Consider the following 13,701-nt stretch of genomic DNA (forward strand, 5'->3'; position numbering starts at 1 on the left):
TCTTTTACCATTTCTTGTCTTTCTACTTTGGGTGCGCTCGATCTGTATCACCTTGGTCACCGCACATTCTCGTTGCTCATCGTTGTCAACAGGAGGAACTCCACCCACGCGGACAACGCCGAACACCAACACGTGCGAACCCACAAAAACGTCACACGGGTTGCCTATTTACATGCCGTAAAAGCACAGAACTATTATCGCGCGAAATACTCTTATTGATTGAACCCCAACATATTTAATTAGGCGCGTGTTTAGATCGAAAAACGACACCTCGTGCGGGTTGGGACGACGATGATAAAAATAAACGGGCCTACAGGAGCCTCTGGAAGACAGCTAATCCTAAATTATGTTAAACAAAAGTGAAGCGAAGAAGAGCATGGATCACGTATTGCAGTTTAGCAAACGAATGCTAATAAATCGATAATTGACAAGGAGCTCAGAGCATTCCCTACATTACGTTATGAGTGGTGGCCCAACAGCAATTAGTTGGTTATCTAGCGCCATCTGCCAGTGAAATGAGTCTATGACAAGTAACAGGTGAATTGTGTATCACATATGTAGTCTACGCTTCTGACGTCTACTCAAGGGGTCTCCTCTTTTTCTCCCTGACACGGTACATTAATGTGTCATCAGAGACTATCCCCATAATCATTTCAGTGTTCACTGTCTTAAAGCAGATTTGCAGTCGGAGCCAACTATACTATAGACCTAATGTGATCTGGAGGCACTGAATAGATCTTTACCTGAGGTGATTCAGACCACTTATCAAATGTACTTTATGTAATAGAGATGGGGAAATTATGAATCATGAAGACTTACTCATTCTAAAAGTCTGTACAAAACTACAACTGCTCTTTCAATTTAATTTACATACACGTTTTTTTTCATTAAATTCCTTTCATCATGATTTTTCTATATCGGTTTAATTTTAATTCAGATGCATAGTACACATTTTAATAATTTATAAATATATATATATATATATATCGTATATATTTTTGATAGTATTTTTTGTATTTTTATTGTTATTTTCTGCAATTCTATTTTCCTGTTTCTTGATTTTTGTGCTTACTTTTATTTTTGATTTGATTTTCTTTATGTTTATGTCATGCACCAACACACCATAGCGGATCCTTGTACGTGAAACCTACTTGGCAATCAACCGGATTCTGATTTGAGTCAGTAATTATTCCAGAAAAAGGGCTCTCCAGCATTAGCATTGTAGTTTTATAATGAGGCAGTCACAAGAAACAGGTTAACAGAAAGGAATCATCAGTATCAAACAACGACTACTTTTACTCAAGAAAATGTGTATCTCCCTATACATACATCTCCTCCCCAGGCCTTCCCAGAAACAGAATGGAGGACAATGGTTAATTGCTCATTGGAACAAATGGGGATAGGCCTTTACAGGCATGATTACGAGATAATGGGCCTCTGATCACAGAAAAGTAAGAGATCCTCCATCCTTGGTATAAAGTAAGACACCCAGATTACAACTACAAGCGTGATGTAACTTGTCATAGTCATGAATCGTCTCTTTGTGTTTTTCTGCAGTCAAGTTGTAGCTTTTTGTGGTTGTTTAAGACCTTTATGTAGTCATATTGTTTCTATTTGTGGTTTGTTGTGTGGCTTTTATTGTTGATTTGTCTCTTTGTTGTCGTGTTGTGTATCTTTGTTGTTCTGTGTATTTTTGTAGTCATGTCGTGTCTCTTTGTAGCCTTTTTGTAGTTGTTTTGTGTCTTTATATAGAAATCTGTATGTATATATATTTGATCATGTAAATGTTTTTACATTGTATTTCACATTAATGGATTTGTTAATTTAACTTTTCAGTCATATTTTCTGTAAATTGTATCTCCATATACATCTGCTCCCCAGGCCTTCCTGGAAACAGAATGGAGGACAATGGTTCATGCCATTGAAGTCAATACAGATGGGCCTTGATAGACATGGACAGATTACGAGACAATAGGCCTCTGGGCACAGCCAAGTAAGAGGTCATTCTCCTATAGTAAGACACCCAGATGACAACTACAAGCAGGTTGTGACTATTTGTAGTAATGTTGTGTCTCTTTGTTGTTTTGTATCTTTTTGCAGTCATGTGTCTCTTTGTGGTTGTTTTGTGTCTTTTTGTAGTCATGTGTTACCTCTTTGTTGTTGTTTTATATATTTTTGTAGTCATGTTGTGTCTCTTTTGCTTTTCCATGCACAGTTTAAATTTTTTTATTTCAACATAACAAAATAATTGTGTCAGTAGGATGGGGAGCTAAGGTTTAACACAAGTAACTTCTATGTTACATAATGACAACAAATCAATGAAATAATGTTAGTTATTCAGTGTAAAGTAGGCCACATTGGGTTGGGACATATATGTTAGTCATCATATCACTATTGTGGGAAGCGGAAGTGTCAACAATGGCCAACTCAGCAAACAGTACTTTACTTCACCAACAAGCTGATGAGAAATCAGAGACATGAAATCAATATCAGACAGGCTACTGTGACAGCGCATGCGTCTCAAATGTCATTTTAATATAAAGTTGTGTTCCGTTCAAAGCCTTGTGCAATACTTTATTTCCGATCTGTGAACTCCGGAAAAAAAACAAAAAAAAACCTGAACGTTTGAGGCGCATTTGAAGGCAGCTGATCCGCGGCTCCCCTGTTTACGTCACGTCGCTGAATCATCAGGTATCCTACGCATCACCGCTGTGTGTGAACGCAATCTACTCGCATCATTTACAGGTGAGTGTCGTTGGATGACTCCCACCCGACGGGGAGCGGAGTGCAGTTTTGCAACAGTGTTACGCGGTATTTGGTCGACAGGTCGGGACGCGCAGAAATAATTCCCGGTAACTCGACGAGTTTGAACAAGAACAGACTCCCTCTAGCAGCTAATGGTGGAAAGAAGTTAATTCCTCGGTTTACCACCGCCTGTTTGTGTTCGTGTGTGTCTCTGCAGTCTTGACGCTTGCATCGTTGCTCCACCTCCATCACCGCCTTGGATTTAAGTCGCTTGCAAAGCTGCTGCGAGGCAGTTTCTCAAGAGGAAGCAGAAGAGTGGGAGGTGGACTACTTTTAGTGAGGAGAGAGAGAGAAAGGAAAAAAAGTTCACGATGGCAGATAATAAGATGGGCCCGAACCTCCAGGCTGGAGCCGGATTCCTCGCCAAACGGGTCCAGAAGTCTTTGAATCGAGCCCAGGAGAAGGTGAGCCAGAGCACTCAAGACTTTACAACTGCACACCAGAACACTGTCATTAGTTAGGCGAGCTGTGAGATGACTTGTTGAAGCTTGTTTTTGTCACCCAGCCTCATCCTGCTGTGGTGTTAACTCACTAGATGCCCTGCTGTAACAGCTCACAGACTTTTCGTCAAAGGGTCTTAAAGGTTAGATATGTGAGGCATGTCTGAGGGGGGGGGGGTAGTTTACAGCAGTAGATTTACAACAAACGTCAGCTGCTCATTCAGAGAGGATTACTTCAATACATGCGGCTTTTATGTGCTTTAGTATAAATACGGCCAATGAGTAGGAATAACCTGTGAAACGCGGTGCCTTGAAGCGTCTCTTACTTTCCCGGCTACAGTCCCGTTATCTAGCGCCGGACCGAGATGTAGATGTGGCTGAAAAGGCAACGCACCCAAGTGAGAGGATAGAAACAACGTAACAAAGTGTAAGAACCTGTGATACTGAGCGTGAGAGAAAAAAGAAGACAAATAAAAAGCTGTCTTCTCAGGGAGGGAACGGCATGCTTTGTTTTCAACAGTCAACATTTGGATGATCGGCCCTTTTTTTAAATGTATAAATCCAGCAGCGTGGACTTTCCCTGTCTGTCTGAGCGTCTCAGTGTTGTTCGCCGCTGCACAGAAAGCTGCCACTTCCTGACTCTGCACTTCCTCTCCAGTCTTTTTCTCACTAAAGTTTGAGGTCGACTCGTTTGCGCCACCTTCTAAACAGCAGCTAGAGTTTGCATGCACTCCGGAGTCTGCAGGAACGAAGCCCTTATTTTTGAGGATTCAGTGAATTTATGCTCTGTAATCCTGAATAAACAATGGGAGCATATTAACATAATGAGAGCCTATTTGTGGCAGAGTCTGAGTTGAAGGTCTCTAGCAGCTGCGTGCACAGTGGACTGTGAAGGACTATGTAGCAGCTTCAGGGAGGCATAGTAGTATGTGGTACTGTATGTGGACCATGAATCTGTAATGGTGAATAGTGCTAGACCGCTGACTCCTGTTGGCCTATACATCCCGATGCATGCTGACAATGATATCCCGCATCTTCCTATTGGCTGACATTTACACTGATGCCGATGGGCCAATATATGTGCCCGGCTGATTAATTAAGGAGTATGCTCTCCTTTAACACTGTCATGAAATTTTTTTTCCAAAATCGATGCAGCAGAACCGGAGATGTCGTCTTTTTTTTGTTAAGGTCCAAGCATTCTTTCTAAAACCTGGTGCAGACATTACCCACAATGCAGTTGGACTACCAGCAGTTTGGCCAGAGATTGGGGCACGTTATGCTTGTTGCGGCTAATGGAGCCTCTCGCCTAACCTTTTCCACATAATGCAGTAGTTTGCATTCATGCCAGGAACCTGTGTCTATCGAATGTTGAAACTAACTCTGCCGTCCTCCCCTTTAGGTCCTTCAAAAACTGGGCAAAACCATGGAGACCAAGGACGAGCAGTTTGAGATGTGTTTCCAGAGCCTCAACAAACAACAGGTACGCAGACACGTTTAACGTGAGGTGGTCTCTCTACGTGGCGGACCCCCTGCCGTTCACTCGAACAAATGTCGAGCAGAGTGCTTCGCTTCATTCCTACTTTTCTAGTTAAACAGCTTATTCCCCCCCCCCCCCCCCCCCCCATGCAACCGTACCAAACGCCTCCAGATAAACAGGGCACTGCCGAGTCTTCAGAAACAAGGGCGCTGTTTGGTTCCCTCTGCTGAGATGCCAACCCACAAGACCACGACAGTCGGCTCGGCCTTGACAACAGGAAACACTTGAAGCAAGATCTACCTCCTTCTTATTTCCTTATCAATTCTGCGTGTTTTGTCTCCTCTAGATATCTGAGTATACACAGGTGTTACTCTTGGCCATGCTACTAAAATAAATGAGATATATGTGTATGCTCAGATTCAGGAAACTAGCCAATATTATATACAATATAATATGCAATTTTAAGGTTTGACCACAACGACTTGGTTTTGGTCTTTTTGAAAAGTGAGACTAATGTTGGACAGAGGAATTAACACAATCTTGTTTTTTTACAAATGAAAAGTTTCATTTGAAAGCAATAAAGTGCACCCTCACTCAGTGCAATACACTCAGGGGCTGTGTTTCTACAGCCTTACTTGGTCTGGTATGACCGTTAGCTTGTGTGCTAATGTTAGCAAACTAAAATCAGATATTTCTTTATAGTGGAAATGCCTGAACCGGTGCACTGACTAAGTGTCATTTCTACTTTCTGCTACTGTTGCACTGTGTTTCAGCATTCGGCGTTGCCCTGTAACTCACTTTGTAAAAAGTTCCATAGGTTTGCCTTTTAAGTTGCTCGAAGCTCATTCAGTGTCAAGTGCAGCACATATTGGAGGGAAACTTAACAGGAAGGAAGTGTACACCCTGAGGAGACACGCCGCTTTCACTTCACCACCACATCAAATGAAGTGATTGTTGATTTATTTTAAACTCGACAATGTGGTCGGACGACAGGAGTATCGTGGATTTTGCGTAGGTCTGAACTTGGCGCATAAAAAGTTTGCGCCGTGAACAGAAGAAGGCCCGAAGCGCGCTGAGGAAGTGACAAAGCACAAATGGTTCGGGTCATCCAGAGCTGCTGTCTCTGGGCGTCGCTGAACCTGACTTCTCTTCGCTTTCTGCTTTGCGTCCCACACAGATCGATGGAAGCAGGTTGTTTAAAGATGTCAAGGCCTACCACACAGCAGTGAAAGGTGGGTCGCATGCAGCACACACACACACACACACGCACATGCGCGCGCACGCAGCACAGTGTTGAACAGAACGCTGCCCTTTGCACAGGAGATTCGGTGAATAATGGGGAAGTGGATTCCTTCTATTCTCGGACCCTTTGTCGAATTTTGCAATTCCGTCTGCGTTGCCGTCTTGTACGCGGGCAAATAGAATCCTGCGGTGGAAATAGCAAACGCAGCATCGCATATGTGATTCATGCGTTTCTGGTGTTGTCAGCTATTGCCCCTACATTGTGAGCTCAAGTCCAGGAAACCAGTGTTATTCTGACCTTCTCTGTGTGGGTGAAGCAACAGTGCAGCAAACCCTTTAAACAAACAATACCAACCACAATGCACTGTGCTGCTGATGCTGGAAGATAAAATCCTCCTTGAGTCATGATTATTTGCTCTTTTATTTTATTTGTCCTATCATTTCCTGTTCCTTTCCACAGCCGTGCATGAGACGTCCAAGCGTCTGTCGCAGACGTTGCGAGAAGTCTACGAATCAGACTGGTACGGAATGGAGGACCTCGCCGGCATTACAGAAGTACGTCCATAATGTGTCTTTGAGATGGTTTTAATCTGAGAGCTGATGAAATCACTTTTATTTCAGCAGGTCGGGCTAATTTCCAGGAAATGTTTGGTTTCTCCAAGCAGGTTCAAAGAAGCTTGATCTAAGTTACCATGAAAATACACTCACTGGCATCTTTATGAGGTACACCTTGCTGGGATCAGGTTGGACCACCTGCCTTCAGAACTGGTTTAATTCTTCGGGGCATAGATGAAACAAGATGTCGACATATTGATGCGACAGCGTCACGCAGTTGCTGCACAGCCGTGATTAAAGTCAGAGTAAAATTGATTAGCACGATGATGGGACCATAGACTCTCTATTTATAGTGGGCGTAGTCATCCATTGGTTAGTGGACTGACGTTATGAAGCCTCGAGTTTGGCAATTTCGCCGTCGCCATCTTGGGTTACGGCCATTTTTCGCAAACCAATGACCGTAGCCTGTCCTAAAGCATACTCTGCTTTCTGGCAGAATGATGGACTCTAAATTAGACTATAATTTATTCAAAGAATATCATGCTGTATTGAAGTAATAAATCAAGTGAGAAGTAGTCATCTTCTCATAGACTTCACTACAATCTTGACTTCTTTTTGCAAGCGGAGGAGTCGCCCCCTGCTGGTCAGAGTGAATGCAAGTTTTAAGACACTTCCACACTGGCTTCACACGGCAGAACCTCGCCTAGTTGTGACGCCATTAGCTAGCAGCCATTAGCTAGCAGCCATTAGCTAGCAGCCATTAGCTAGCAGCCATTAGCTAGCAGCCATTAGCTAGCTAGTGGTGCCCAACAGAGAGACTCGCGTGCAGCAGACCTGACTACAGAGAAGCTCGTATAACAACACACACGGAGGGAAAGCGACTTCATCCTCTGCTCAAACAGACATTGCTCCACTATATCATTACGAAGCAAATAGTTGTTTGCTGCAATATTATTGCTCTGAATCCTGTACATTTTTAAAAACACTTTATTTCTGATACATTGCACAACATATTCATATCTATTTTTGCTGAGATAATGTCCAGTATTTAGAGACAATTGTTACAATTGCACTGATGTGATAACAACTGTCTCTTAGAGTGAAGACCTGCTGTGGAACGACTACGAAGAGAAGCTAAGTGACCAGATCGTGCGCACCATGGAGAACTACACAAGCCAGTTCCCCGAAGTCAAGGTAACCCCATGCTTTTTTGAACCCGAATCAGTTCCTGCTAAGCTGCACGCATGTGCTAGAATAGCTTTTGGGCCTCTTAGGTAACACCAGTCTGATTCAGCCTCCCGTAAGTGGACCACATGCTCACTTAAGAAACTGTGTGTGTGTTTCAGGAACGCGTATCTAAACGCGGTCGCAAACTGGTGGACTACGATTCAGCGCGTCACCACCTGGAAGCGCTACAGAGTGCCAAGAAAAAGGATGAGGCCAAAATAGCAAAGGTAGCATTAGAATTTCACATGGCACAGAAATGTCGATGTGACACAAAGAGAGTTGGCTGATAATAATGGTTTCACCGAAAGTCATCTAATTTTGGATTCTCGTCAACAGGCGGAGGAAGAGTTCAACAAAACCCAGGGTGTCTTTGAGGAATTAAATAACGAGCTGAGGGAGGAGCTGCCTGTTCTCTATCAGAGGTATGGTTGAAATGAACACGGCCCTATAGATAACACTCAGTGGAATCTCACAGGACGTTTGGGTCACGATAAGAAAAGTAAAGGTAGAATATCAGTGTATGAAAAAACAAGTTAGAAGCTGACGTCCATATGTCCTGTTGGGTATTCCAGACTTACAAGACGTACCTCTGTTATTTGGAACATGCAATATGTGAGAAGTGTGTGCACATATGAGAATAAGCGATTTATGTTTATTTGAATTTAGAGGTTTTTAGGACTGTGTCCGGGTTTCAACTTTTTAAAAAACCTTTCCGGCTTTCACATATTGACTAAGAGTAACTCTGAAAGTATGCTCATTCTTTACTATAAAATGTGATATTTAATTTTTGCAGAAAATGGTATTTTACGCCACATGTCTTTTTATTTTTATTATTTTCTGGGAGATTCTATGCCGATATTAGATGGCAGACAGCGGAGATATTACAGGAAATGAGTGGAGAGTGAGATGGGAATGAAATACACAAGTTTGGACAAGCTAACTCAACCTGCACAGGACACACTGCATTTTGTTTTCCTCAGTCATTTCGGTTATTTCCCCGTCTGCCATTTACGCAACTAGTAACTTCCATTGATACTCTTTGGTAAATTGGTATAGCTACAGGTTGCTACTGGGGAAAACCAAAGCGTTGTCATCTTCCTGTTTTGGTTGCGCAACGGTTGAAATGGAGCTTTCATTTTCCCGGGAGATCTACCCGGTGGCAGACAGAATTGTATAGTGAAAGTGAGGCTGATAGGGAACCATTCTAAATAGTATTATTCAACAGTTGTGCAATCAACATTTACTTCATAATGGAAAGTTGTAGCAAAGAGACTGTCTATTGTCACTTTAATCTGAACAAAACGTGCAAAAACATTATTAACAGGACCTGTTACACTATCCTTGACTAGAAGCTTTAAAAAACTGAAAATAAACTGCAAGTCGCATGTGTAAATGCATTTCAGGCCTGTAAAAATGTACAAATGGATTTAGTTCAAGCAGATGTTTTTCCAGAAGGTGCGTGCGACACCTTAACTGAGCTCCATTTGTAATCCACTCAAGACTGGTATGTGAATGAACCGAAATATAAACTGAGAGCTGTCTTTGTCTGTAGCCGGATAGGTTGCTATGTGACGGTGTTCCAAAACGTATCAAACCTGAGAGATGTCTTCTATAAGGAAATGAGCGTGGTAATATATGACACTTCCGTTTGATTTCCTCACTCTGATACTTGTCATGTGAATTTGTAAAAAAGAAACACCCTGAAAACTCCTTTCCAACTTGAAATAATGTTTACCGTGTGTAATTTGGGTTGCAAGTTGGTTTGTGTGTTTATGTTGCAATTGTGTTGCAGCTGAACCATGAGCTGTACAATGTGATGAAGAAACTGGAGACTCAACACTCGGGAAAGGCCTTCATCATCAAGGGTCTGAACAGGTAGGGCACTGTGTTGCACATGTTTCCTCATCTGTGGTCTCACCTAGTGAGTAAATTACACAAGACTATCTGTCCGCCATGTTTTGGTTCAATAGGAGTATTAATAAAAACTAGCTGTTTTCTGGCTGTTCAGGTAGATTTATAAAATGCTTTATGAATCTTTTTTATCTTCTTCAAATAGCATGACAAGCAAGTCAAAGAAGCGAAAGTCCCTGGTTATCTCCAACCCCATCCCTTGCAATACAGCTTTCCCAACCGACCACATGTCCATCCACCCTTCCACCGAAAACGGAAAAGACGGCGAGCCCTCTTCGCCCGTCCAACAAATTCAAAGCACCGCCGAGGAAACCGGCTTGCCAGAAGAAAGCAGCGCCTCATCCAAAGACGTCAACTCGTCGGACTCCGATCTCAGCTACAGCGGCACCAACACGCCCCACAGGCAGTCTGTGTCCGACAATGAGACCAGCGACCGGTGCACAGGGAGTCAAAGTCCGGAGGAGGTGGTGGCAGAAGCCGACCTGGCTACGAACCAGTCCGATGACTCTGTGGCGTGTGTGCCAAAGTCAGAGGCTGCAAGTCAGGAAGTGTCCAATCCCAGTGATTCTGCAGATAGCGCCCTGCAGAGTCCAGAGCAGAATGTGAGTGACCCAACATCCGAGAGTCCAGAGCAGAATGTGAGTGACCCAGCATCCGAGAGTCCAGAGCAGAATGTGAGTGACCCAGCATCTGAGAGTCCAGAGCAGAATGTGAGTGACCCAGCATCCGAGAGTCCAGAGCAGAATGTGAGTGACCCAACATCCGAGAGTCCAGAGCAGAATGTGAGTGACCCAACATCCGAGAGTCCAGAGCAGAATGTGAGTGACCCAACATCAGAGGAGGCAGGGCCAAAACCTGCACCGGTCCCCGCCCCTCGCATCTCCTTCCGCTGCACAGATAGACCCTTAGTCACTAAGAAGCAGGATGAAGAATCGGTCCAACAGCAGACCGAGGACTCCAGTTCCCACAATCCACCAGGCTTCCTTTACAAGGTACCGGTACATAACTATGATTTAAAAGAGTACTCACCAATTTAGCATTGCACTCATATAATGTTGTCTGACTGAGGACCAAAATCTGACTCTTTGTCTTTTTTATTCAATACATTCTTATTCCTTGTCAAAAGCTGCCTACATTACCCACAATGCAATATGCTCAATTCTTTCTAACTCCAAATCTCCCAGATCTTTTTACATTTACAAAGTCGTAGTTTGTACAACTTTTTTTTCCACATAATGCAGTGGTAGGCTACTCCGCTGGTGGAGTTCCCCTTTAAGTACAGAGCTGGAGTCCGTGTGTTAGCTTCATGTAAAGATTGGACACTGGGTAAACGGCTAGCCTGGCTAAAGTTTAAAATGAAACCTACTGGCACCTTTTTTAAAGCTCACTAATGAACATATTGTGTATCATTTATTTGATCCATACACAAACTGAAATGTAAAAACAAGATGCTACATCTTTAGGATATAGCGAGGTTTGGCTTGTTTCCCTCTTCCTCTAGTTTCTTTGCTAAGCTAACATGAGATTGATATGACTTTCTCAATACTTGACCCGCTCTATTAAAGGAAACAAACAAGTATATTTCCCATTAACCACACGTGAAAATTGCAGTTTAAGGTTGTGTAACAGTAGCACAAGTAGAGAGAAGAGTAGTGAAGTTAGCGGACTGATTCTCACAGTGACGCACAAATAGCTGGCTAAAGTTTGCTAGCTAACATTAGCCACCAAAAGCTCCTGGTTATGTCTCGTCATAAAAAGAGTACTCCATCAATTTAGCATTTCTCTCATATAACAATGGCTAAGGACCAAAATCAGAGAGATTTCAAAGTGAGGCCGTGTAACTTCTGATAAACGGGGACCATGAGTAACAATTGCTGTATAATGTTGTGTAACAACAGCACAAGTAGAGAGAAGAGTCACACAGGTTAGGTAGCTAACATTAGCCACCAGAAGCTACTGGTGATTCCAAAGCAAGGAGCTGGAAACTCCCCTGAATGTGTTTTATTGAGCAACAGTGTGTTTTATCGTAGTGAGTTCAACTCTTCATTCGTCAGATGAAACGTGTTATTTCCTCTTTTATTTTTTAAAGAAAAAGTTGCTTAGTCTCACTTCAACAGACTCACTAATGCTTGTTTACATAATTAGACTAGCATAGATTTTTGAAAACACATGATTTCAAGTTAATTCAATGACGTTCAAAGTAGTTTACAGGCTGAGAAAACATGAAAACACACTATCCCATTGTAGTATACACATTAATACATAAAGAATTCTGCCTCCACTCTGATACAAAGTAGGTGAAGAGCATTCCCTTTGTGGTCGCTCACAACAGCTTTGTGCTGAAAAAATAGTCCCTATGAAAACTGTTGCCTGTTCTCTGCGTTTATAGGCCTTATATATCCAAATGATCAGAGATCATGAGTCTGTAAAGACACAAATCTGTGAGCACCACAAACGGAATACGTTTACCTCCAACACATCTCAGACATCTCCAAACCTGCAACTGTTATTTACTAATTGAGGTGAACTGACCTTTTTAAAGTGAACTAATTGTTTTACACCAGGGGGTGGCGGTAGAGAGCCACGCAGCGTCCGAAGACGGCCTGCTCCAGTTTGAACAGGGAGACGTCATCCTGGTGGTTGCTGACACTCAAGAGGTTTGTGTGCGTTCTTGTGTACTCTTGTTTAGCAACTCCAGACAAAGAAGATTACACATTTTCCTGTCAGTCAGTTTTTTTTTCTATTTTGTTGGAGCCTTGTATGCATCCTGCTGGTGATTTACTGTTCATCACATCTGTTCTTGTTCTTTTTGAGTGATGACTTTAAATGTTTCCTGTGGGTAGCGGCCAGTGGTAGCGTCACACTGAGTTATTAAAATGGAGTCTGACAGCAGGAAATGTTTCAAATGTCTCAAATTAAAAAAAATCTCTCCTAAACATCAGGAGCCGTATTCACAAAATATCCCAAATCCAATAACACCGAAGATGGCGAAAGATATTCCCAGTTCACCATCAAATGGCAGTGATGGTGAACTTGGAATATCTCAGCTGTGAGTTACTCATTTGTATTGGACAATAGTTTGGCACTAAATAATCACCAAATTACTATTTTTATTTGGTTTACAATTTAATGTCAACATTTTAAATCTAATCTGATCCAATCTGGTTATTTTTCATGCTCCTATGTATCAACGAACATTTCCCACTGACACAGACCAGTCACATCCTTCTCTTCGCTCAGGAGTCCTCTGTCTCTCAGCGTTGTGAATGCCTCTTAAGAGGACACTCTTAGCCAGGGACTTAAAATGCCATTCAGAGTCCTAATGGTTAGAAAGTGAAGTGAATACAGCCATGATTTCATTGTCGGCCCCTTAGAAAGCAGGAATTCACAGCAACAGTAAGCCCTCGCTCAAAAAGCATTGGATCAGAGGGTGGATTTGTTTCTAATGTGCATGTCTCGCAGCAGGAAGGCCTGGTGAAGGGGATCAGGGAGGAGAGCTGGAACCAGCACAGGGATCTACAAAATCACTCTGGGATCTTCTCGGAAAAACTCCTCCAGCCGGTTCAGGCAGAGTGAGGCAATAGTCACTCCGCAGTCTGTAATACTTTCTTCTTCCATCGAGCAGTTGGTGACTCACCCTCGCACTCTCTCTCTCTCTCTCTCTCACACACACACACACACACACACACACACTCAAAGGGAGTGAACCCATATGTTGTGGGTGCAGAAACTGTGCAAACAGATGCGCACAAGTCCCACGTGGGACCTCACATGCTCTGATGTTGCAACTTTTTGGAAGGAAAAGAGAACCAAAGAACATTTTGCAAGAGATGTTTGGATTGTTAAATGTTTCAGTATTTTTGTTCTTATTGCTATTTTTTAAAAGTCTTTCTATGAAACGCTGTGAAACAAAAAAAATGTTGTACTGATGCTGTGATTTCTGTAAAATCTCCAAATAAAGATATATATATATATATATATCTACATATATATATATATAAAAGAGAGAAGGATATCGTTCTGGTTTGAAATTCTGCGAAGTCA

At 42.6% G+C, this 13,701-nt stretch overlaps 1 protein-coding gene across 2 annotated transcripts; it reads left to right on the top strand.

Moving 5' to 3' along the window:
* Positions 1 to 2,766: 2,766 nt before the first annotated feature.
* Positions 2,767 to 13,637, top strand: bin2b (bridging integrator 2b). Of its 2 annotated transcripts, none has more exons than XM_079266427.1 (12): positions 2,767 to 3,209; positions 4,645 to 4,725; positions 5,900 to 5,954; positions 6,425 to 6,519; positions 7,618 to 7,713; positions 7,866 to 7,973; positions 8,083 to 8,168; positions 9,299 to 9,374; positions 9,539 to 9,621; positions 9,803 to 10,649; positions 12,222 to 12,314; positions 13,120 to 13,637. In XM_079266427.1, the coding sequence occupies exons 1-12, from the start codon at positions 3,117 to 3,119 to the stop codon at positions 13,231 to 13,233; spliced, it is 1,827 nt and encodes a 608-aa protein (XP_079122553.1). In that variant the 5' UTR covers positions 2,767 to 3,116; the 3' UTR covers positions 13,234 to 13,637. The 2 variants fall into 2 exon arrangements, with proteins under 2 accessions (XP_079122553.1, XP_079122554.1); XM_079266428.1 differs by having other exon boundaries at positions 2,769 to 3,209; positions 13,123 to 13,637.
* Positions 13,638 to 13,701: the final 64 nt, after the last annotated feature.

The sequence above is a fragment of the Melanostigma gelatinosum genome (genome assembly GCF_949748355.1).
Source record: "Melanostigma gelatinosum genome assembly, chromosome: 3".
Taxonomy (NCBI): domain Eukaryota; kingdom Metazoa; phylum Chordata; class Actinopteri; order Perciformes; family Zoarcidae; genus Melanostigma; species Melanostigma gelatinosum.